Here is a 26,472-nt window from a genome sequence, read left to right as displayed (position 1 = left end):
CACTTAAAATCTAAAAGCAGACGTGAAGAAATACACCTTTTTAAAAAATGAAGACAAACGCTTGTGAGAGAAAATTGGAACTAGAAGAAACAAGGAAATGTTTGTTTTCATTTGAAATGGAAGAAATTGCTTGTTCTGAGACAGAGGTACTGGCAAACTAACATCTTAGTCTATTTACAGCTTTTGATGAATTAAAATAAAAGCTGCGAGAAAGTAATAGCATCCCACCCACTCAGTGATATACTAACCCACGCGCACTAGGTCAGACCTTCGTTAGTGAACTACCAACTTTTGATCTGACCTTGTCATGTTTTCAATGGTGATATGGTTCAAAAGGAAGGGCGAATGGAAGGGGGAGGGGGCGAGGTAGTGCGAGCCAAGAGGCTCAACTCTGGCTTCAAGTACACGAGATGTCAAGAGTTATCCTAGCTAAAAGAATTCGGTGTCTTTCCAGCGATAAAAAGAAAATAAAAAGCGAAAAAAATAACATAGGCCTACGGACATCCGACGCAGTCAATAGTGTCATTTCAATAGCGAGTTACTGCTATTTGAGACTAGGGTTTGAAGAAAAAAAAATGTTGCCTGGGGTCTTCAAAATAAAGAATACTATAAATGAGAATTGTGTACATCGCTTAGGAGCCAAAGATAAATACTTTATAGTTGGCGGGTTCTTAGGGTTTTTGTGACAGTCGATGTGATCGTAGAAATCATCACAAGTAGCAGTACTTTTTTGTTGATTCTGCCATTCAGTGAGAGTTGAATGTTTCTTCGGAGTTGAATCGAATGATATAGCAAGGTGCGAAATTCTGTACATTGACTTATAATTAACGCCTTGCGATATAATGCTGTATCTTGAATGGATGTGCTTGAGAGGACAGGTGCAATGACTAATGATGATTTATTGAACTTTTATGTGAGATTTTAAGACGATTTATAGAAAGTATCTTTGGTCTGATTTTTGTTCATAGATGTAGCACGCTCGCTGCAGTATGGCCCAATCTCTTTAGTGGACCAGTGGTATCTGGGAAAAGGTTTCCATGCTGCCTTTAGGCTCCCAGCAAACACAAACCAGCTCGAGTGTGGATTCGAACTCGAGCCCCCCTTGATAGGTAGCCAGGTTTATGCCTCTCAGCCACATATCCTACCATGTTGGTCATTGTGCTGATCCTATAACACTCTTGTGAACCGTGTGCCTTGAGCTCTCATTTAGTCTCAGGTGTAAACATTTTTTGTTTGTTTACTAGACATTTTTGAGGGGATCACACGAGACCGTGCAGACCTGTGACGTGGCAACGAGCTATTGGCTTAAATTGACCACAGGTTGTGACGTTGCAGATCATTGTTCAATCTTTCTATAACGATTAACTTTTGTTAGGGGTGCTGTGACAGTTCACATAACTAAATCCCCCCCCCACACACACTTTTCCCGGTCAGCAGCTTTTCTTAGTATGATACCAAGAGAGAGGCCGGTCCATTCTTTTACATTGTGCAGCCAGTTTTCTCTTTGGACGCCCCTTCGTGCTCCCTCCACTGTACTTTTGAAGGATGACTTGTGAAAGCGTGTCTTACAGTAGGATCAAACCATGTCACAAATTGGCATCGAAACAAACATCAAATACTTCCATCAAAACGTTTATGTCTTTCTTTTATGATATTTTAAGACGATGATATATGACAGTAATGGAAAGGAAATGGCGTTATTGTTAGTATATAAGTATATACATTTTCCTGGAAAAGTAAGCGAACAGACTAATTTTCTGGTTAAAAAAAATGCTATTATACATTTTCCTGGAAAAGTAAGCGAACAGACTAATTTTCTGGTTAAAAAAATGCTATTTTAATTGACTTTCAAACTGGCATAGACTCAAGGTCAATGTCGATTATTTCTGTCTGTGTCTTAATGTCCTCAGGGTTATAAATAATGACAGACACGAAGATGAACACTGCTGCATCTAATTTGTTCACCTTAAAGAAAGGGATAATCTAATGGTGCCCGACTCAGGGGTGAACTAAGCAGCTTACAGGAAGATTAGAGACAAGGCATTTATACTGTTTCATGTTTTTAACTCGATAGACACTTCGCTTTTTTTTTATATTCGAGACTCGGAGAGATGGATGCTAGCAAGAGGCTTAGAGGGCTATGGCGTATAAACCCAATGACCCCTGTAATGATCGTATCTGATCTTGGCTTTATCAGTGCAAAGATGTCATTGGAAAACAAGATGTCTTGTGTGTGAGTCTAGCCCAACTCTAATAGCCACATGACACCCTTTTTACCGTCGGCTATAGAAACAGATGACCTAAACATCATCTGCCTTAAAGAGTGCAAGTTCTGAAAGGAGGGGGGGGTACTTTCTTTATGCTATTTTTTCCTACCAAATTTCTGATATTGTAATCTTTAGGCTTTCCCCATCTCAAACAATGTTCAACTTGTTTGAAAGCTTTGCATGTTTCGGATGTTCCTTCAGAGTTAAAGATAATTTACTTCCTAGTCCAAACCTCCAGCAGGACGACGGGAGGATGGCAACGGGCATGGTATGAACTCTGAACAATCGAACGACAGTCTAACGAGCATACAGCACGACCAGGCGGTTGAGTAGACTTGATTCGAAATTCTATAGTAAAATATCTGTTTAATTTATTTATGAGCCAGATATGACCCGCCGCCTGCGGACCTTAGTATGGGTATTACTGATTTACTGGATCGAATTTAGATCAATGTCAAACATGGAGAAAGCTCCTTCACATTTTTTTAAATTTTGCCACGAAAATAAAAGTAGAATGTGATAAAGGGTTTACCGGTTCAGCATACATATTCATATATCAAATAGAGAATACTGTGAAAACGGGTTTACCCGATTTGTTAAAAAAAATATTAATAGAGATACAATTAAGTACTTTTTATCTGTTTTAGGCCCTCCTATTGTGGGTGGGACAATAATGGTCTCCGCCGTGATTTAAGTAACATTTATGCAAAGTTTTATTAAGATTGGTTAAACGGTTTTGATTTAGATTATTAGGGACATACATACATACATAGGCTACATACATGCATGCATACTTGCATACATACATATCCCTAACTTTGTGCTTCATATTATAAATAAATTATGGCTTTTATATAGAGCTTCTTTCATGCTTATAGCAAGCTCAGAGCGCTTTGGTCCAATCTCAGTTGTGGACCAGTGGGGAAAGGGGGTATCTGGGAGAAGTTTTTTTTCGTGCTGCCTTCAAGCTCTCAGTAAACACAACTCTGCCCGAGTCGGGTGTCGAACCTCGAGCTAAGCCAAGCCAAATTCAAGCGCACTTAGCCTCTCCACCAGGCTTGTCCTCACAGTCAACTCACTGCGATGATAAACTTCTTCATCTAGCATTTAAAATTCGGTTTATTTTGTGTCTCGTGTACACATAATATATTTCTGGTTCAATACTTCCCCCCAGGGTCGGGCTGGGTGTCGAAATCGGCCCTGGCATTTCTATACAATCCGGCCCATAACTTTCATATCATATGATGGGCATACCATTCTAGACCTACCTGTCCTCTAAGTCATTATGTTAAGTTTGATAATGTTTCGATATGCATGCATACAGTGAACTCTAAATCTTTATACATGTATACGCCTTATGTTACTTTTTAATCGCTAAATGTGTAGTCCCTAAAAGGGTGATGCCTTACTTGTAGCACTAACTACGGATGTAGGCTGTCACAATATTAGGTAAATGTGTAACATTAATATAGTATTACACTGTAGAGTCTGTGAACATTTTTTTAACACAACGCTCAGAGGGCCTTTTTATAAAGTTTTATAAGGCTTTAACAATTTGATGCCTGCTTTAATGGCATCCATGCCGCCCTTTCCTGGCCCTACCAGTCCATTTGGGTACCGGCCCACCGGGCATTTGCCCGAATGCCCATATAGCCAGTCCGGCCCTGCTTCCCACCTATGAAGATATCATTTGTAGGTTCCGCTTTTTTGTAATTCGAAGCATCGAATTTTTTTTTTCTTTTTTATAGTTTAAAAAATGTAACTTCCAAATAGTTTTAGATGCAACATGTTATGTTCGGTTTTATTTGTAACTTACAAGAATCTGTAAGGTATTTCCTTTGAGCAATGTATGTCTTTAGTTCTTCAGTGACAAAACACACACTTCGTTCGTAAATGACAATATACACTCTAAGTTTCTAAATGACAATATACACTTAGTTTCTAAATGACAATATACACTCTTAGTTTCTAAATGACAATACACACACTTAGTTTCTAAATGACAATACACTCTTAGTTTCTAAATGACAATACACTCTTAGTTTCTAAATGACAATACACTCTTAGTTTCTAAATGACAATACACACTTAGTTTCTAAATAAAAATATACACTCTTAGTTTCTAAATGACAATACACACTCTTAGTTTCTAAATGACAATACACTCTTAGTTTCTAAATGACAATACACTCTTAGTTTCTAAATGACAATACACACTTAGTTTCTAAATGACAATATACACTCTTAGTTTCTAAATGACAATACACACACTTAGTTTCTAAATGACAATACACACTCTTAGTTTCTAAATGACAATACACTCTTAGTTTCTAAATGACAATACACTCTTAGTTTCTAAATGACAATACACACTTAGTTTCTAAATGACAATATACACTCTTAGTTTCTAAATGACAATACACACACTTAGTTTCTAAATGACAATACACTCTTAGTTTCTAAATGACAATACACTCTTAGTTTCTAAATGACAATACACTCTTAGTTTCTAAATGACAATACACACACTTAGTTTCTAAATGACAATATACACTCTTAGTTTCTAAATGACAATACACACACTTAGTTTCTAAATGACAATACACTCTTAGTTTCTAAATGACAATACACTCTTAGTTTCTAAATGACAATACACACTCTTAGTTTCTAAATGACAATATACACTCTTAGTTTCTAAATGACAATACACACACTTAGTTTCTAAATGACAATACACTCTTAGTTTCTAAATGACAATACACTCTTAGTTTCTAAATGACAATACACACTTAGTTTCTAAATGACAATACATTCTTAGTTTCTAAATGACAAACACCAAGCTAGCGGTCTATAGAGCCTTCATTGCTCTATGCCTCAGAAACATGGACAGTGTACAGTAAACATGCAAAGAAACTAAACCACTTCCACATGACATGTCTGAGAAAAATACTAAATGTCAAATGGCAAGACAAAATACAAGATACAAAAGTCCTTCGAAGAGCGGGTCTGCAAAGCATCCACACAATCCTGATGCAGTCCCAGCTGCGATGGGCAGGTCATGTCTACAGAATGGAAGACCACCGCATCCCAAAACGACTCTTGTATGGCCAACTAAGTGAAGGAAAGCGCTCGCAAGGTGGGCAAAGAAAGCGCTTCAGGGACACCCTCAAAGCTTCTCTGAAGACGTTCAGCATAGACCCTGGCACCTGGGAGACAGAGGCACATGACAGAGCATCATGGCGTCGCGCTGTGAAAACTGGCGCACAGGTTGCTGAGGAAAAAAGAACAACGCAGGCAGAAGAAAAACGCCAGAAAGGAAAAGCAAGACAAACGACACTAGCTCCAGCTGGAATAACCTGCCCAGTGTGCGGCCGAACATTCCGGGTTCACATAGGTCTCACCAGCCACATGAGAAGGCATAAAACGCCAGTGCAAAGCCCTCAGCCCCCTGGATGACAAAGTGGTCATCATCGAACCACGATGGACGAACTATAAATGACAATATACACTCTTAGTTTCTAAATGACAATATACACACATAGTCGCTCATTGACAATCTTGACAACTTTCTACAGGAGTACCCGAAGACGTCTGAATATCGCAGGGGGTTCAATGTATATTTCTGGTGGTAAGTCACTTTTTTTTCTTCTTACACCACGCCTCTTAATGCAACTCTTGGTAACTAGTTCCCCTGGAAATAAGATATTAAAAATACACCCCAGGATGTGGGCGTGTGGGCGTTTACTCATGGAGCCAACATAGAACGGACATAAAAGTTCAGATTTTAACAGAATAGAGACATTAGGAAGATAAGATACAGACTTACATCAGACTAGAAGATAAGATACAGACTTACTTCAGACTAGAAGATAAGATACATACTTACTTCAGACTAGAAGATAAGATACAGACTTACATCAGACTAGATTTAGAAGATAAGATACAGACTTACTTCAGACTAGAAGATAAGATACAGACTTACTTCAGACTAGAAGATAAGATACAGACTTATTTCAGACTAGAAGATAAGATACAGACTTACTTCAGACTGATGGAGCATGACATTCAACTAGTGCTTGGTCTCAGTCTGGTTTGTGACCTGCCTTTAAAGTTTCTAGGGATTACGGGTGATGAGTGACTTCGTGTGTGATGTGCGTGGGAGGGGATAGGTACTGTTAACAATTCCACTTTCAAGAAACTCAACCAATGTTAATATTAGATCTGTACACCTATCGCGACCTATCAACGAGTCTAATGATGCAACATTCTGAGTTAATTATTTTCTTAAGTTTAATGCTTCTGTTTGTTCACTGATTTATTTTTATGTTTTGTGGGAATATAAACGCAGAGAATACTAATGTGTCAGAGCAGGGACACTAGGACACTCGTACCGCCTTCCCTGTGAAATGTTACATTTTACGTACAAATAAAGTATCACTATACAAAAGAAAACACTTCACAAATAATAAAGTCAATATTTATGCAAATGTGTTATGAATCGGGTCAATGGACACACTGCTGGTGAATAGATGACCTAATTAAAGAGATTCTGAGAGTCAAAACAAAAATGAATAATTCATCCTCCTGGGTAAGCAACCAATCAGAAGTAAATCTCAATTTTCTCATACCTTAGATATAAGCCAAGGGTCAAGGGGTCATGTTGCGGTATGTAATTATTATAAATTATATGTTTATCACACATTTAACATTAAAAAGTCAAAGTTTGGGGAAGGTAGAACTCTATCTCATTCAGACAATGACACAGACATTTGTTTGTTTGTTTGCCAAGACTCACACCGACGTAACAATCTTCATCAGCAATTTTTTATTTTTCCAAGCAACCATTTAGCTTACTAACCAGCTTCTTACACACATACACACAGGGCCGATCCTACAGATTACGGGGCCATAAGCGAAACGGATAGCGCGGCACCTAGTCTGTGTACGGTTAAGGATAATAAGTGAACATTACAAATTTTTGTTAAAAAAATGAATTCGTCATTACATTTTATTCATAAAATTTACAAAATCTAAATAGGTCAAAGAATAATTAGGTACGTAAATGTGAATGATTTTGTATGTATATAATATATAGTAAAAACTAAAATCCATAATTTTAGAAAAAAATTGTGAGCAACTGGGAGAAGGTTGCTTTTCAAAAGCTATTTAAAAAAAAAAACATAATTGATTGAAACTGGATATTAACTCTAGTTCTCGAGCCGCCATGGTGGAAGGCCGATGTATAAGACTGAGCTATTCGAGTAATTATAATAATAGAAGGTTTTATAGTCTAAAATAGTCTACAGGTTAAAATATTTAGCGAAAGACATATCTCCCCTTTGCTTAGTACATTTTCTATATTGAACAAAATGAATTGAATACGAATAATTGTTTTTTATTAATTTATAATTGTGCAAAGTTTCAACTGTCATAGACAAAGAATAATCGTGTTAACTTTTAACTGGATCTGAATATAGGAAGTGGGAGAAATAACATGTAACAGATTTCATTCAGACAGAGAGAAAGTTGATATAAGCTTTGTACAAATTTAGTTACATATGAGGAAGCTTTGGAAAATCGATTCTGGAACGCCGGAAGTAGCTCTAACTATTCCTTTCACTTGTACAACTGATACACCAAAAAGGAAGCTATTTATAGTTTTTACGCCATAGATAAGAATGTCAAAAGGACCTTTTGGGTCTGTATTCTATTTATTTTAATTCTTTTCAAAGGCTAAAAATAAATCGGTCATTAATGTAAACATTGTATGGTGCCCGGGCTTCTGGAGACTAAAAGATCTGACATAAACTTCTTCTTTCATTTTTGAAATTTTTGTTCTAAATTTAATTTGTTATTTATTATGTTATTTATACTACTCATTTATTTTGAATGGTTGTAATAGTTGAATGGCGCTCTCTCCAGTCAGAATCAGCTCTCGTGCACCAACCTTCGTTATCATCTCACTGACTCACAACCACCGCGCCACCCGACACGACATAACAGAAACGGACGTCTGCATCTATCTGGACGTACCCTTTAGTTGATATCTTAACGGAGAGTTGGACAGCTGTGGCACATTTCAAACGTAAATCTCACGGCATGCCGTTAGAGCATTAACCGACAGAGTGCGCTTCACTCGCACACCAATTCCCCCTCCCCCACACTCTCATCCATCGACTTTAGGTGTTTGCGAGACACAACAATTAGAAAATACATTATAGATTTTTCAGTAGCGTATAGTGTTATCTGTACTAAAAGTTCAAAATAAACTTTATCATTTGCAGGTAATATAATGTACATCATATATATCTTGAAATGAAGATAAATAATCAATAATTATATATTATAAATAGACACACATTCGTGGTCGAAGTCACACGCAAGGCTAAAACTGATCACTGAACATAAAACAACACCTAGCGTATCAACACTTCCTGTAGACTGGACACCCGATACACCAGAAATCTATTTATAGTTTTTTCCTTTCTCCCAGATTTCAGTAGGAGACACGATAGTTAGCAGATTTTCAAACTTCAGTTAAAAACGGCTGATCGCAGTTATCTGCTCTTTGTTTACGTTTTGATTGTCGAGATCCAGTTGTCGTTCTTCCACCAATTAATACAGTATGAGAGAAATAAACAAAATAGAAAAAATACTTTTAAAAATAAACAAAGTGTATCTAGGGGGAGAACTACATATTTACAATTATATCTCAATAACTCTAAAAATTGTACAAGTTATAGCAAACAAAAAAGTTGACCAATAATTAATTGACTAATCTGGTTTTGTATTGCTTCATGTTTTGTTTGGTACGATAAATGATGCTTCAATGTTTCAACTTGATCGTGTTCGATGATCTAAGGCAGTGGTCTTCAATCTTTTTTGGCCTACCGCCCCCTTTTCGAATTTTTTCTTTAAAAAAATCCGCCAGCGCCCCCCTCTAAGAAAAACAGTTATAAAGAAGCGTGAGAAGGCAAATTTGAACAAAATATCATCTATCTATTAATTTTTATGCTGTCAATATCCCGCTTGAGAGACGATCGCATGCCAAAGGCGATTGTTGTGAACTCCTTGGCCTATGACTGACGAGCTTTGAGGTGCCCCTCTCCCCCGTGAGCGCTATAAAGATTTATTCAGGCGCCATTTCGCTCTCACTGGTATAGAGGAAAGTACCTGGCAGCATTCTCTGGCAGCAGATAGCCTCTGAGAGAAACAGTTCGAGAGCTCTTACAAAAACTGCGGGACAAACATTTGATACTTAAAGAAAAGCCAGCATACAGCGGCTTTGTCTGCATAAAATTCGGGAAAATATGTAGGTCGCAGTTGGGTTTGCGTACTTATTTGAAACACTGGACTCAGCCGTAATCTTCGGAATTAAAGGCAAAAACAGCCAATATTATCATTATGCAAAAATTATGCCAAATAATTTGCAGTGATAACACACAAAAATTAATTGTAAAGACTATCTTTCAAATCCTAAGAATAGTCTCCGTTTGAAGTTTTTAATATTAGGGCCTACTGTTTTTAGGTTTAATTGTAAATTTAGTTTTAATTTTTAATATAAATATTATTATTGCTGAATTCACTACAAAATGAAATTAAGCTAATGGGAACCTTGTGCCTCCTGCAGTCTGACAATATTAGAAATTTCAAGCTTTAAATTAGCCAAGGCAAGGCGAAGGTCTCCTCTATTTGCTACATCCAGTCTATTTCTTTGCTTATTCATTAACTTTGTTACGCACTAAATCTAGGTTAACCATGTATGTTGATGGAATAGCTAAAACATAATTCCATTTTCGACCAAAGTTTGGAATTTTACTGAAACATTTCAATGCAGCCACATCTCTGTTGTGCCTCTAGGGGCGTAGCTAGGAATTTCCATCGTTTGGGGGCCAGGGGGCTTGACATCTTTGGAGGCCGATGCATTTTGCGTAATATATTATTTAATTAATTAAAAAAGCAATAATTTGCCCCCCCCCCTTTAAATGGGGGCCCGGGGGATTTTCAAATTTCCCCCCTCCCCCACCCTAGCTACGCCACTGTGTGCCTCCTATGTTAACATTCTTTTTTACTGAAGATATGATTTTGTAAATTTATTTTTTCATGGAACTCAATTTAAACGTCAGTAACAGATGTTTAATAATTGTCATATATATATATATATATATATATATATATATATATATATATATATATAATATATATATATATATATATATATATATATATATATATATATATATTTTAATTTAATTTTAGAAGCGAATCTTAATTTCTTCATAGAGCATTGTTATATTAATTCATTTGTCAACAAACAAGTTATGTGAGATTGTAAAACTCTTTAAAATAAATTTAATATCTCGATAAAAGAGAAAATGATATTATCAATAAAAGTCAATCTCTTTCCTAGCAGTCGGAGGTTGGTTTCATTTATTTGTGTTAGATGCCTACCATGTAAAACAATTTTTTTTAGCCTGCTTTAAGTCATCGCCAATCGTTGAATCTTTCTCAAAAAAAAAAAAAAAATATTTAAGAGCTTAAAAACGAGCCATAACCATTAACAAACCCCTTTCGAAATCCAGCGAACTTCAGTTTACAACACCTAACACCTTTTTCATCATTTGTTTCATAAAACTGTTGAAAGATGCGCTTATTTTCGGCATGGGTTTGTATTTTATTTACAGTTTTATGATTAGATTCAAATAGAAATGAAATTGCGGGCTAAACTTTTCTTGTGTATCATAACTCACAATGTGAATAGTGAATAGATTTGTTCTTTATTCTTTATTACCCATGAAATCATTGTAGCGTCCAACCACTGATGGTTTCCTATATGTCCCCATAAGCTACATTACAAGACAATTTTGAAATAATATATCATCTCTAACAGAAAAAAAGTCTTTTTGTGTTACACATGTTTTAAAATAAATTTAGTTTTAATCAATTTTTCAACAATATCATAAGAATTTTTAAAAAGCTATGCATTTTAATAAGAAGCCACTAAAACATATCTTGCTTTGCTGTTTTTTGTTTTTACTATTGTTTTAATTGTAGATTTTTATAATTGTTCATGAATATTCTTAAATTATTTTTGGATATCGCTATATGTTCGTGAAGCCGACTTGGTTTCATAAACTCATCTGAAAATGCCATCAAAGTAGAACTTACTATTTTTCTAGTGGCAATTCACTAAATCTCAAGGAAATATTACATGACATACCAGTGAGTTTTCGTAACATTTTATCAATGTTTTTTTGTTTTTAAAAAGTTAAATTATTCTATTAAATGTTACCTGTAATGTTTTTTGCAATTAACATTTACATATTAATATATTAACATATGTATATAAAATAAACGATAAAACTTTGTTTATCAAATCTTAAACGTTTATATGCGCGAGATACATGGACAATAAATACTCTCCAATCATAGCAAAACAGTAAGAATTTTAAAAATAGAAAATGGGATTCCCGAACTCAATTTCTAACTCTGTTCCTATTCTTAAATTAGAAGCAAGTTAACTATAATTTGTCTATATTTAGTTTCCCAGCTTTAATGTTGAAGAATTTTAAAATTTGTTATGTTTCAAAGTACCTTTAGTTTCTTCTTTCCGCCTTTATGCCCAGCGCCCCCTTATCACCCCATTTTGTGCCCAGCGCCCCCTCTACCGCCCCTTTGGCTCTCAGCGCCCCCCAAAATCTCGAAAACGCCCCCTAGGGGGCGATATCGCCCCCGTTGAAGACCACTGATCTAAGGGAACAGAACTTTACACATTTAGCCATATTTCTGAATACTGAAGGATTAGAAAATGTCAAGAAAAACATTAAATTATTTTCTTTAAAGACAATAACCATCAACAACAAACAGAAATAGAGTGAACACTGTCAAAATCCTTTACACCAAAATTCACCAACGACTCTTCTATCTCAGAAAGCTAAGGAAATTTAACATCGACAAAAAAATAATTAAACTTTTCTATACAGCAACCATCAGCAGTCTAATTAACTTTGCCATCACCTGCTGGTATGGTAATACTTCACTGGCACAAAGACATAGACTAAATAGACTAATTAAAAAAGCATCGTATATCACTTGAACACAGCTACCATCTCTTGAAGAGCTTTTTCATGAAAGATGCATTTCCAAAACACTCACGATTCTTAAAGACAACCTGCACCCATTAAACCACTGTTACATAAGATCTGAACGAGGTGGTCGTCTCCTTTCCATTAGGACTAAAACAGAAACATTTAAAAACTCTTTCATCCCACTTTCGGTCAGAGTTTTACAAGATCATCTGTCGTCATCGAGAAGTACATAGAAGTCTAATTTATAAAGCGCTGGTTATGAGCGTGTATGTGTATTGTGTGTGAATGCTGTTCGTATTTGCATCTATATTGTTATTGTACAGTAGTTACGCTGAGGTTGTCAATTGTGGTCAAACTGAATTTCCATTTGATTGGATCAATAAAAATTATCTTATCTTATCTTATTATGGCATTGTCTTCGAGATAACTGATGAGTGCGCCGTCTCTGCGCCAGTCTTCAATAAGGGCTTTCTTTTGGGTCTCAAATGTGTGTCCCTCTGCCTTTGTGAGAGCTCTCTTTCAGAGGCAATCTGCTGCCAGCTATTATCCTCTATGCCAGTGAGAGCGAAATGGCGTTATAGCGTTACCTTTATATCGTTACATGGGGGTGGGCACCTCTGTAACGCCGTCCTCTTTTAAGCTCGACAAAGAAGATCGCCTTTGATATGCGTGATAGGTGCCCGACCGAGTGAAGCTGTCCAATTCCTGTTCTTTTTGAAAATATTGAAACCTGCCTTTTTAACTGCCTGGGTGGACCACTTCGGGGGCCGATTTTGAGTTTGTGTTTACGCACAAACTGTCTTTGTAACCCTGTTTTTTTTTTAACTTTGTATAATATGACAGTCAAATTAGAGTTTTCCCAGTGAGGAGAACGAGTTGGCAACTGTGAAAGTCCTAGGAAAATCGTAAGGGTATTTTTCGAGAATCGCCTTCCTTCACTCATCCACCTCCCACAAAGACACGAGTTGAATAGATGTATTGTAAAATGGGGATGGCTGATACATGATTAGATTTTCCTATAAACAAATCAAATTAAGGTTGTTAAGGATGCAAGAGTGAAACATGTTACCAACAAAATCATTAAAATTACTTTCTGTTACAAGCGGAAGATCTACGAAAATGATTTCTCAGTGCCACCAAACGTGAATGTGTGCTTTGCAAACATCAATTAACCATTCCGGTACCATTGAGCCCATACCCCCATAAAATACACTTGCGATTCGATGTCCAATATTTTAGAAAATTGACACCTAGGTTTTGTAACAATTTTAGCAACATTGAAAATAATTAAATATTTAACCTATTTTGAATCCATTACATCTACACATCATATAGAATATGCTTATAAAATGCGAGATGATCATGATATAGAGTCTAATAAAAGATGAAAGAAGCATCTCTTGGAATTATTTAAGTTTCTTTATACCAAAGACTAGATGTTTATTTATCTCTGTGTGCAACACGGCATGCAATAGTGTACAAGACACAAACAATTTGGCACTAATACACTTTTATACATTTAGAATACAGAACTACAGACACTTGATGAGTTGAAATTCTCATTCTTAGCAACCAGCGCACACAAATTGGCACAAACACATTGTCTGACACATCAATTGACACACCCACAAAGACATTAGTCTCACTTTAAGATCATGTGACATTTTTATCTCTTAATTTATTGTGTAAATATGTCATTGGTTTCCTAATTGGTACTCATTAGTTTGGGAAAGGCTGATATTGATTTCAAAAACTGACATCTATTTTATGAACGCAACGCCGGAAACACGCCAAGGCAATGATATTCTAAATGGTGATAACATTGATACATTGGATCAACAACACTAAATGACATTAATACATGTATTGCGAAGAAGCGATGCTTTTAGAGTAAATAGTTCAATGTGGTCGGAGGGGGGGATTATATGCAAGAGAGAAAAAGAGAGGGAAAAATACAGAAATATATATATATGTATACTATAAAGTAGAATATAAGGAGTATGTACATCCCGAATAGAAATCAAAACCGTTTGATCAATCTTGATGAAAATTGGCAGGAATGTTCCCTGGGTGCTTTATGGAACCATGACGTATGTGTAGTAGCCCTAAAACAAACTAAAGACCCTAAAAAAAAATGTTGCCCAACTCTATGAAAGTATTACTATTTCATGGATCTAGGCCATGTTTACCATGTTTAGATCGAAAGGATCTAGATCTACATCTATTTTTTTAAACTACACTTTGCACAGATAGTTTTTTACTTTGACACTTGAAAATACAATATATTGTCTATGGATTTCATTATTTAATAAAATTAACCTTCAAGTTTGTGTTTCAAAACCATTTTTACATAAATTCGTTTCTTATATCTGCGAATTTAGACGTCCTGACGTACTTTATAATCCCATTCATTTAACAAATCGGGTAAACCCGTTTTAATTGTACTTTATATCCTATTCATCTCGCGCTCCTTTCGTTTTTAATAGACATGAATGTATCGGCTTAACATTTTCGCAAAACTAATTTTATTTTCGTAGCGAAAGTGAAAATCTTGAAAGGATCATTAGCTAAGTTAAACATACATCTAAATCCAATCCACTAGATTAGTAATACACAAACTATGGCCCGCAAGCTGCGGGTAATGTTCGGCTGTATATATATACAGAGAGAGAGAGAGACAGAGAAATGGATAGATAGATAGATAGATAGATAGATAGATAGATAGATAGATAGATAGATAGATAGATAGATAGATAGATAGATAGATAGATACAGCTGTGTCAACTGTTTGTGTAGGTGTTTTACGCACTTGTAATCAAAACGTTTAAGAATGCTAATTTGTTCTCTTCTAAGTGCTAATTGCTCTACACCTGTCTCAACTCTAAGTCTCGACACCTGCTGGCCTAGGCCTGCTTTGTAACGTTGCTAAGTGACGTCACATTAGCCTCTTTATAGATAAAGTCTCATTAAATTTGGTTCATATTTTTATGAACCCATTTCTTCTCAAACATTTTGACATTTAATTAAAAAATTTGAAGCATTTTTTTTTTTACTTTTTACTATTTCAGTAAGTTACTTTTGCAGGCTAAAGTTGAAGTGTTTTCATTTGTATGTCTGTGTCTTTGCGTGTTTGTGAAGGTTGTAGGAAAATGTTGTGGACTTCTCTAAAGTCGTTTGATCATGTCAGAGTTCAGCACCTATATGCTGGCGTTGGATCAAAGTAATTTGTTCTTTTGTTAGATATGGTTAAAGTTGCTTTTTTTTTTTTTTTTTTTTTTTTTTTTTTGCTGTCTTAGGGAAATAAATAGGAAGAAAAAAGCAAATAGAGAAAATGCATAAATGTCTTGAATGTGAATTTCACAAATTAATATCATTGACATCTGATGGTAAATATTAACATAGCCCAAAGTGGACATAATGCAGAAAAAAAAAAGAACACAAAATTGATTCTGAATTGACTCATACTAGTTGAACACATTACTATTGTTTCTTAGAACAGCAAGTAGCAGTCTAGACAAAGATTTGAGACTCAACTATAGAAGATTGTATTAACATTCACGTTGGGAGGACACATTGAGCAGTAATTGTTTCCCTTCTTCCTGCCCTTCTAAAATCCACTTTTAATAACATAAAAAGATTCCCTTGTTATCAGATAATGTTAAGGTCATCTGGTAACGAGCAGGGTGTCATGTGGCCAGCATTAACATTTACTTTCCCCAACTAAAGTCAGGTTAGAGTTGGGTGGACTCAAGGGCGCCATAAAAACCCCGAAATTCAAAATCCCAGTCTTCATCGAGATTCGAACCCAGGACTCCAGGTTCGGAAGCCAATCGCTTAACCGTGACCTCTGTGATCCATATCGAAGGTGCCGACTTAACCAATCAACCATCGCGCCCCTTTTACTAACATACCATGTGAAAACTGAATCAACGCCTTTGTCATGAACGATCAAAATACCCCCCCCCCCATCTGAGGACGCGCTGTAATACAGATTACTCGCCTTGGTGTTTTATGGAGTAGGCCTACAATTGATGATTATCCTGTTTCATTTCAGTCTAGAACTGAGTTAATTCAAACTTTGGTCTAATTCCTAAACAGGTTGGACTTTGAAGGAATTCGTCTTGCTTCCAAAAATAAAAAAGAAATCGACCTTATACCTAATTATCTCCCCTGTCTCATAAAGAAGCAACTGTTTTGTCTGGAATGTTTTATTTATTTTTGAAAAACTGCACAGCAAGTCTCTTTGAATAAATCTTGCACGTTCCTGACGTCTGCTGCTCCTTGCTAAATAGTGCAGACCAGAATTGAACAAAGTCTTTACTCTTCACTACTGACATTACAAAGGATGTTTTAAGAACCTAATAACATTTATTCGAATGATAATTTTGTAATACTAATATAAAACAAGAATGAGAATCTGGCAAGTGACTACACTGAGAATATATTTACAGTGGCCCACCAAAAAGTTTTTGGATTTCAAACAAATAAAAAAAAAAAGCCTTGTAGCTTTATCAAAGATATTTCCTACAATGAATGTCACCTACATGAGTAATTTTGTGCTAAAAAAATTGTGTTATCATTGATCTGTACAATATCTATCTATAAATAAGTCTGCATAAGCTGCGGATGCTTTCAGTTCTTGTAAAGTGACAAATATGTGTTATTAAACAAGGTGAGTTAGGCTTCTCTTTGTTCTCAATAGTGTACATTATCATTAAGTTCAATATAGATCTAATAGGTATAAAGGTTATTATATGTTATGTAAGTTGTTTTTATATTGCATAAAACATGAATTACTGCACATAAATATCCCACTCACAGCAAACACACGTTCTATTGACACACACATACAAATGTTCACATTGGAATAGATTCTAAGATTTAATACATTTTTAAAACATCACTTTTTTTTTTACAAAGCTTATATCAACTCACTCTGTCTGTCTTCCTTTCTACCTGTCTGTTTTTCTATCTGTTTGTCTGTCTCTCTGGTAAAAAGTTTGTACACGTTATTTCTCCCACACCCATTCTCGGATCAAGTTGAAACTGAGCAGAATTATTGTATTTCTTGTACCTCACAAAACAAGACATTTAGTTAATTTATTATTGGTAATTTTCTTTTTTGGTATTGAACAAGGAAAAGAAATTGTACTTGACTGATATGGTGGTATAAGTTAAATGAGTCCCCTCTATGCTTTTGTAGCTTAAAAGTTTAAAACTAACAACAGGTAGCTATGAAACCTTATGTTTTTATAAGCACTTCGCTGGCACAGTGGTTAGAGTATTGGCTTGAGCAGTCTGGAGCCCTCGAGTTTGAATTAGAGTCGTACAACTTAAAAAAAAAAACATTTAAAAAGCTATCACAGTAACCTTCACACAGATACCCTCTTCTTTCTCCATGCTAATTGACACAATTACACTTAATATAAGCTTTGTTTTTTATATATATATATATATTTTTTTTCTTTTTTTTTCATTGTACTCTATATAACATTGAGATTTTGTTTTGTTTTTTAATAGTTTGTTTCAGCAGAATTTGTTTGATTTGTTATTATGTATGTATAAAATTGTATTGTTGGTCGTGTGGTATGCGCGCTGGGCTGTCGTTCGGGTCGTCTTCATGGTCCCAGGTTCATACCCTGACCAAATGTTTTATTTTTTCTATTTAATTTTTCTTTTTTTTTTTACCTTTTATCCCCCCAACTTTCCCCATTTTGCTTTCTCTTCTTTTTCTATGTTGCTCTATTTCTATTGCCTTTCTAAAGTAAACAGGATCTTAATGTAGTACTTCTCATCCTATTTATTTCATGTGATGTTGAATGCAAGGAATCTTACCAGTGACTATACATAATCAATTTCTTCTATTAAGCTAATGTTTTGAAGATGCTATGGTGCTCCAAATATTCATCTACGTCTATTTATTTATCAATTGTTAATATCAAGAAACATTTGAGTCGAGTGTGGGAATTCCTGCTGAGTAAGGCAAATTTAATTTTACGATGATTATATTTTGAGCATTTATGACTGTCAAGCCAGAGTTGGCAGCATTTGGCCAATAGGTAATTTGTCCAAAAATTTACATAAACTGTCAAATTTCTACGAAAATTGTTAGAGCTGTTTTCAAATTACTAATTTCCAGCCTCCACCCAGTTTGAACCCGTGAAGAATTTGCAAGTTTATAGGTGGAGTCGTAAAACTAAACAAAGTAGAGATGGCTGTGTTGACATGGATCGTAAAACTAAACAAAGTAGAGATGGCGGTGCTGACATGGATCGTAAAACTAAACAAAGTAGAGATGGCGGTGCTGACATGGATCGTAAAACTAAACAAAGTAGAGATGGCGGTGCTGACATGGATCGTAAAACTAAACAAAGTAGAGATGGCTGTGTTGACATGGATCGTAAAACTAAACAAAGTAGAGATGGCGGTGCTGACATGGATCGTAAAACTAAACAAAGTAGAGATGGCTGTGCTGACATGGATCGTAAAACTAAACAAAGTAGAGATGGCTGTGTTGACATGGATCGTAAAACTAAACAAAGTAGAGATGGCTGTGCTGACATGGATCGTAAAACTAAACAAAGTAGAGATGGCGGTGCTGACATGGATCGTAAAACTAAACAAAGTAGAGATGGCGGTGCTGACATGGATCGTAAAACTAAACAAAGTAGAGATGGCTGTGCTGACATGGATCGTAAAACTAAACAAAGTAGAGATGGCTGTGCTGACATGGATCGTAAAACTAAACAAAGTAGAGATGGCTGTGCTGACATGGATCGTAAAACTAAACAAAGTAGAGATGGCGGTGCTGACATGGATCGTAAAACTAAACAAAGTAGAGATGGCTGTGTTGACATGGATCGTAAAACTAAACAAAGTAGAGATGGCGGTGCTGACATGGATCGTAAAACTAAACAAAGTAGAGATGGCGGTGCTGACATGGATCGTAAAACTAAACAAAGTAGAGATGGCTGTGTTGACATGGATCGTAAAACTAAACAAAGTAGAGATGGCGGTGCTGACATGGATCGTAAAACTAAACAAAGTAGAGATGGCTGTGCTGACATGGATCGTAAAACTAAACAAAGTAGAGATGGCTGTGTTGACATGGATCGTAAAACTAAACAAAGTAGAGATGGCTGTGCTGACATGGATCGTAAAACTAAACAAAGTAGAGATGGCGGTGCTGACATGGATCGTAAAACTAAACAAAGTAGAGATGGCGGTGCTGACATGGATCGTAAAACTAAACAAAGTAGAGATGGCTGTGCTGACATGGATCGTAAAACTAAACAAAGTAGAGATGGCTGTGCTGACATGGATCGTAAAACTAAACAAAGTAGAGATGGCGGTGCTGACATGGATCGTAAAACTAAACAAAGTAGAGATGGCGGTGCTGACATGGATCGTAAAACTAAACAAAGTAGAGATGGCGGTGCTGACATGGATCGTAAAACTAAACAAAGTAGAGATGGCGGTGCTGACATGGATCGTAAAACTAAACAAAGTAGAGATGGCTGTGCTGACATGGATCGTAAAACTAAACAAAGTAGAGATGGCTGTGCTGACATGGATCGTAAAACTAAACAAAGTAGAGATGGCGGTGCTGACATGGATCGTAAAACTAAACAAAGTAGAGATGGCGGTGCTGACATGGATCGTAAAACTAAACAAAGTAGAGATGGCGGTGCTGACATGGATCGTAAAACTAAACAAAGTAGAGATGGCGGTGCTGACATGGATCGTAAAACTAAACAAAGTAGAGATGGCTGTGCTGACATGGATCGTAAAACTAAACAAAGTAGAGATGGCTGTGCTGACATGGATCGTAAAACTAAACAAAGTAGAGATGGCTGTGCTGACATGGATCGTAAAACTAAACAAAGTAGAGATGGCTGTGCTGACATGGATCGTAAAACTAAACATAGTAGAGATGGCTGTGTTGACATGGATCGTAAAACTAAACAAAGTAGAGATGGCTGTGCTGACATGGATCGTGGAAATCACAAAGTTTTATTTGTTACTTTGTCATCTCTTTAATATTTCTTAATCCTGTTTTTTTCTTTATTTTTCTTCAAGTTTTTTTTCTAAATTCACAACAACGTACTCTGAACATTAGTATCCGGCTATTTGGTGGAGTCAGCTGGCAGACATCGAGTTCAATTTCTAGCTCAGTTTATTTTCTCTCCTGACAAGTGATAACAACCTTCAAGGCTCATCACATTTTACGTAGTATTACCTTTTTTTTTCTTCGACAATTAGCAAGCGCTGTGATTACTATCCTAGAATCGATTCCAAATATTTCGTATGTATTCATCGCGGAACTACAAATGGGATGAATTAGTAATATTTAAGCGATTCTTAACGCGATTCTTAAAGCGATACAAAGGATTTAATATTGTTGACGATTATTTTTCACTACTCGTAAACTCTGCTTGAATTTCAGAATGTTTAAATAAAAATAATGCACTACATTTTATTCCCTCTATATGCCTGTCTATCGAAAGCGATTTAAAAATGAACCCATTTATTTAAAAAAAGAAAAAGAATAAAACATATTCCTATTCCCGAGAGACTGAACGTAACTCTATCTCTGTATACGTGAAACTCTCTTCCCGCGAGATCTACGTACTTTCAAGTCTTAAGCTCATTACCATCAACTCCTTTCTGCCCACCTTAAATATTTATTAGGGAAAAAACATATATGTTGTATTTCTTGAAGAGGTTAACATCCAACCAGAGTTGCTTCAATTTACCCTTCTAATTCTTTCCATTGACTGTTCTTTTAATATATTTTCTATTGACTATTCTCTAATATACTTTCCATTGTCTGCTCTTTAATACACTTTCTATTGACTGTTCTTTGAAATACTTTCCATTGACTGTTCTTTGATACACTTTTCATTGACTGTTCTTTGAAATACTTTTCATTGACTGTTCTTTGATACACTTTCCATTGACTGTTCTTTGATACACTTTTCATTGACTGTTCTTTGATACACTTTCCATTGACTGTTCTTTGAAATACTTTCCATTGACTGTTCTTTGATACACTTTCCATTGACTGTTCTTTGATACACTTTCCATTGACTGTTCTTTGATACACTTTCCATTGACTGTTCTTTGAAATACTTTCCATTGACTGTTCTTTGAAATACTTTCCATTGACTGTTCTTTGAAATACTTCTTATTCTTTCCATTGACTCTTCTTTAATATACTTTCATTTGCTGTTCTTCTCCGATGCTAAAAGATTGAATTAAATCAATGTTCTGTACAGTTCATCACCAGTTATTGCTGCAACTAGAAGACACATCTTATAATTAGTAGTAATAACAAGTCCTGGGTTCCTATAATTCTATATTGGACACTTTTTTAAATTATCAAATTTGAGCGGACTCTTTATTTCGGTTTCTGACTAGATGTCTTAATAGATCTGTCTTTCAACAATTCAAATCAGCTCAATACTTAGTACTTAATATAGTCTCGTTCAAGTCTTTTCTTCCAATGCACCCATTGAATAAATGTTTAGTAGTTTATTTTTCTTCCAAGTACTAAATAATTCACTCCTTCCTTTCCTCACTGAAGTTTGACGACGTTCATTTATCATTAGTATGCCCATCATTACAGAAAGGTATTTATTTCAAGGTTCGCCGAGTTACTTCAAGGTGACACCGAGTTACTCCATTGTGACGCCGAGTTACTTCAGGGTGACGCCGAGTTACTTCATGGTGACATCGAGTTACTTCATGTTGACGCCAAGTTACTTCAGGGTGACGCCGAGTTACTTTATGTTAACGCCGAGTTACTTCAGGGTGACGCCGAGTTACTCCATGGTGATACCGAGTAACTTCATGGTGACGCCCAGTAACCATATAACGACGCCAATATCAGGTTGACAGACACTACTTTTACAATATGGCAATGTGGTGACACAAAAGTTGAAAGCCTGATTCCTATTATGGATAAAACAAAATGTGAAATGAACGAAAGAGAAAAGCTTTTTCTGTTATATTTAATTAGAACATGAGATTGAATCCAACTAAATGTTTGGACAAAGAAAACCTCTATCCCGGACGTAACATGCCTTTTAAAATTCCACTTTCATCTTATACAAAAATGTAATTAACGACCTTAAACTTGGCCTAGTTTCGATACGTGCCTCATGCATTAGTTTCATATGAGATGCACATTATAAATAGAATCAATAGCTTCCACCTAGTTTCAACTAAAAGTAAGGACATTTCCCAAAGTTTGATTAGCCGGAGAAGAGAGAAAACTGGAGGAGATTAATGTGAGACGTGACTATCGTTCCCCCATCAAGACTCCACTAATGCAAACTTAATGTAGTGCGAGCAATGAAGAATTAGATCTTAAGTTGAAGCTGCTTTTATAAGTCTTAGTTGTCATCAAACAGTTGCCGGTTGTTTGTTTTACTCTCTGTTCAGGTTATGAAAATACAATTCTGAACAAGCAAAATACTTTTTAAAATCCTTTTGAAAACAAAACAAAGCTTATCTACAGGAATAACTCTGCTCTGACAACTATATATCTTTATAAGGTAGAAGTTATTTCCCATATTCGATATCGAAAAAAAAAATAATTACCAATAATGTATTGACTAATTGGCTGATTTGTTAATTGGTCCATGCTTTGTTATGTACAATAAATTACTGTTTAAATTTTAAACTTGATCCGAGATTGGGTGTGGGATAAATCACGTGTTCAATTATCTAAGGGGACGAAACACTACATATATAGCCTTATCTGTAAATACTGAAGGATCACTTTTCTTTGTTGGTATCAGACAAAATAATTAATTACCAGTAATGAAATTGACCGATTTATTGTTTGTTTGTTTTTTATTGATTCATGTTTTTTCTCTGCCAATAAATAATGGTGCAAGGTTCATATTGATCCGAGAATGGGTGTCAGAGAAATAATGTGTACAAACTGTTTACCATACAGTCAAACAGATAGACAGACGGACAGACAAAGAGACATAGTGATTTGATATAAGCTTTGTAAAGAAAAAAAAAGCTTATTAAAGGGGAAGAACCGCAAAATGATGGGATATATCTCAATACTTCAAAATTTATCTCTCCTTTTCTATATAAATTTATTAATTTATTATTACTAATTAATTAACTAATGTTTTTTTTTAAATTGATTCATATGTTGTAAACAATTAATAATTGGGCAAAGTTTCAACTTAATCTTTGCGAGCCAGGTATCTCTTGTAATATGGCCTTAGAGTCTTAGCTGGCGGGGTTGTTTCTTTGTTGTTGTTGTTGTTGTTTTGCCTAAACTCATAAGCACATGTTTTTATTTATACATCCTTTTGATGAAGTACATTTGACTTAACAAGAGCATTCAAGCTCATTAAAAAGAGATGATCGCCCTAATCGAAATTATTTCATAAATGTGTTTGAGTATCAGAAAGTAATATAGCCTACATGACGGAGAGACCTATCAGTTTATAAGTAGATCTACCAGAACTATCTTGCACCTTGGCGTTTGGTGACACAATGAAACAAACTAAGCTAAAAATCTGGTGATATTTTTGGAAAGGGTAATTGCCTCCAGGTTCAATGAACAGGCGTGTGTGCCCACACCACACACACACACACACTCACCCACTCACATAAACAAACAAGCAGACATTCCCGTCACCCCCGTTCCACCCACCCACACAAGACATACAGTTCAACAAATTCCAAAGTAAGGAGACAATCCGTCATTTCAACCAATTAGCATGTCCTTGTTTTACTACACGTCTGCCAGTACTTTTGGCACGTGAATGTACTGAATAGAGTAACTGGTAATGAGGTAAAAGAGCCTGACAGGCTGTAGCAGTGACATGGCTATTTGTAAGAGTCAGAACGGGGTTTTGAGTTCATTAAAAGAAACCTCCCTATATGTGCGTAAACCTTCAACTGTCACGCGAGACGATCATTGCCTCACCCTTGGGCATTCAATTGGAAGATCTGGAAATCCTAGATTCCCCTTTTTTTTTTTTACAAAACTAATATCAACTTACTTTGTCTGTCTGGTAAAAAGTTTGTACACGTTCTTTGACCGACACGTGACCTAATCTTGGACAAAGCTGAAATTTTGCATAATTATTTCTTTTACTGAACAAAACAAGAATCACTAAAAAAAAAAAAAAAAAAGAGATTACTTAATTAAGTATTGGTGATTAATTATTTTCTTTGGTTTCGAACAATGAAAGGAAATTGTACTTAACTGATGTGATAATGGTAGGTGACCACTTTAAAGTTTTAAAACCAACAATAGATAATTACAAAACCTATTTCATAAGCACTCCATAAACACATTGGTCAGTACGCCTACGTAGTGATAGTTAGGACGTGAAGTCATTATTTTGTGTAAATGCATTTAAAAAGCGATTACGGTAACACCCAGACACCCCGTTCTTCCTCCCCACCCCCCACCCCCTTTCCAAATGGCCCTGACAAGCGATAGAACCAGCTCACATCTCAATTACAAGAAAAAAGACGCCTATTATAAGCCATCTCTATATGGCCAACGCATATTTTTTCGACTCAGAACCGGACACAACAGAATGAGACAACATATGTTCCGGAAGCTTAAAGTCGGGACGATTGAAAACTTCCCATCACCAGAGAATGCTGACCATTCCTTCAAAGCTGCATACTATATCAAGAGGCCCGAACAAGACTCTGGCCCCAAGACCCTCCTATAGAACAGAAACTATACAGAGAACTGCCTGATCTGGAAACCACTGCGCAGCTCATCTCAGATATAGAATTACTGATCTGAACCCTCCGACATGTCAAATGAGAACGAAGAAGAAGTAAGCAGACAAGAGCAGCTCCACGAGATGACTGCCTAGTCGTGTGCTATGCGCTATAGACTGTTAGCATGTAAGTTTCGAGATTGAAACCCCGCCCGCTGCCATCCCCTGCGGCGTCCCTGACGTACTGCGGAATTTCTGAGCTAGAACATAATAATCTTCATTTCTGAAGTAACGTCCGAAATGTATAAAATGAAACCAAATATAAATGTTACTTATCACGTTACTTAGAGTGTATATTTATTGACGTTATAAGATGTAACCCTATTGACTTGGATTATTCTTTGAGGTGCCGTACACTCAGAAAGGATGTCGAGAAGAGAACCGAGTTGGACAACCGAATAAAGAACGGCACTTCACTTGATACATCAAATGTATATGACTTTTGAGACATGGTTGAATGAATGCTTAAACTACCGGCACCACACATGAAGAGGGTGGGGTGGCCGAGTGTTAAAGTGCTTGGCTTCCGAACCGAAAGGTTCGAATTTGAAACTGGCATTTCGAACTTCGGGATTTTTAGGATGTCTGACATACGTTTGGAAATTAAAGGTATTTTGTTGTTGTGCTGCCCACACGACACCCTCGTTAACCGTCCGCCTTAGAAATACATGCTGTCACAGATAACAAGATACAAAGAACTAGTAAATATCTTGGAGATAGAAGACAGGTAAACTTTGGTTATGGAAGCAAAAAAAAAGTTTCATTGAAAAAAAAAACAGCTTTATTTCACAAGCAAATATGGTTTTCGAAAAGTACATTGTCACTTGAGTAGTAAGTAGTAACTGAGACCCGTGAGTAGTAGATGTGTACTTTGTCATTCGACATGAATAGTAGAGGTGTACTTTGTTATTCGACATGAATAGTAGAGGTGTACTTTGTAATTCGACTTTATCTCACCGCACATTTTGAGATATTTAATTATTCTTGACAAGAACAAAAGATTTTAAAAATCTGAACAGTCTCTTAAAAGACATCCACTAGAAATACGGCACATCACCCAATAATATTCTAATGACTAGATTTTTTTCCCTCTGAAAACATCAGAAAATAGAAAATTGAATCTGTGTAAGAGTATGCTTGAGTTTTTTTTTCTTCGGGAATTCATGTTGTTTTGTGTGTGTGTGTTTGTTTTTTATTGTTCTATGTAATTAAATTTGAAAAAAAAAAATAATCACAAAAAAAAAATTACAAAGAGAGTTTGTGTTATCACACAAACTCAGAGGAGGCCCCCGTCGTATCCCTGTCGGATCCGCCTATTCGCAAGGAATATTCAAGACG

General features: G+C 35.9%; 2 protein-coding genes across 7 annotated transcripts in view; both read left to right on the top strand.

Annotated features, from left to right (window-relative positions):
- The window catches only part of LOC106051948 (parathyroid hormone/parathyroid hormone-related peptide receptor-like), a 147,786-nt gene that overhangs the window by 39,504 nt on the left and 81,810 nt on the right, over positions 1-26,472 (top strand). For 4 of the 6 annotated variants that reach the window (XM_056025645.1, XM_056025651.1, XM_056025662.1 and 1 more), the window contains one exon: positions 5,843-5,895. The exons of the other annotated variants lie outside the window; for them this stretch is intronic. The gene's annotated coding sequence lies outside the window, so the exon portion shown is untranslated. The remainder of the gene's footprint in view (positions 1-5,842; positions 5,896-26,472) is intronic. 6 annotated transcript variants of the gene reach the window in all.
- On the top strand, positions 18,581-20,395 carry LOC129924300 (uncharacterized protein DDB_G0290685-like). Its single transcript, XM_056018558.1, has one exon. The coding sequence runs from the start codon at positions 18,581-18,583 to the stop codon at positions 20,393-20,395; it is 1,815 nt and encodes a 604-aa protein (XP_055874533.1).

The sequence above is a fragment of the Biomphalaria glabrata genome, chromosome 1, assembly GCF_947242115.1.
Source record: "Biomphalaria glabrata chromosome 1, xgBioGlab47.1, whole genome shotgun sequence".
Classification (NCBI taxonomy): Eukaryota; Metazoa; Mollusca; class Gastropoda; family Planorbidae; genus Biomphalaria; species Biomphalaria glabrata.
Note: the sequence above shows the minus strand (reverse complement) of the source record. Positions and strands in the feature narration are given on the sequence as shown.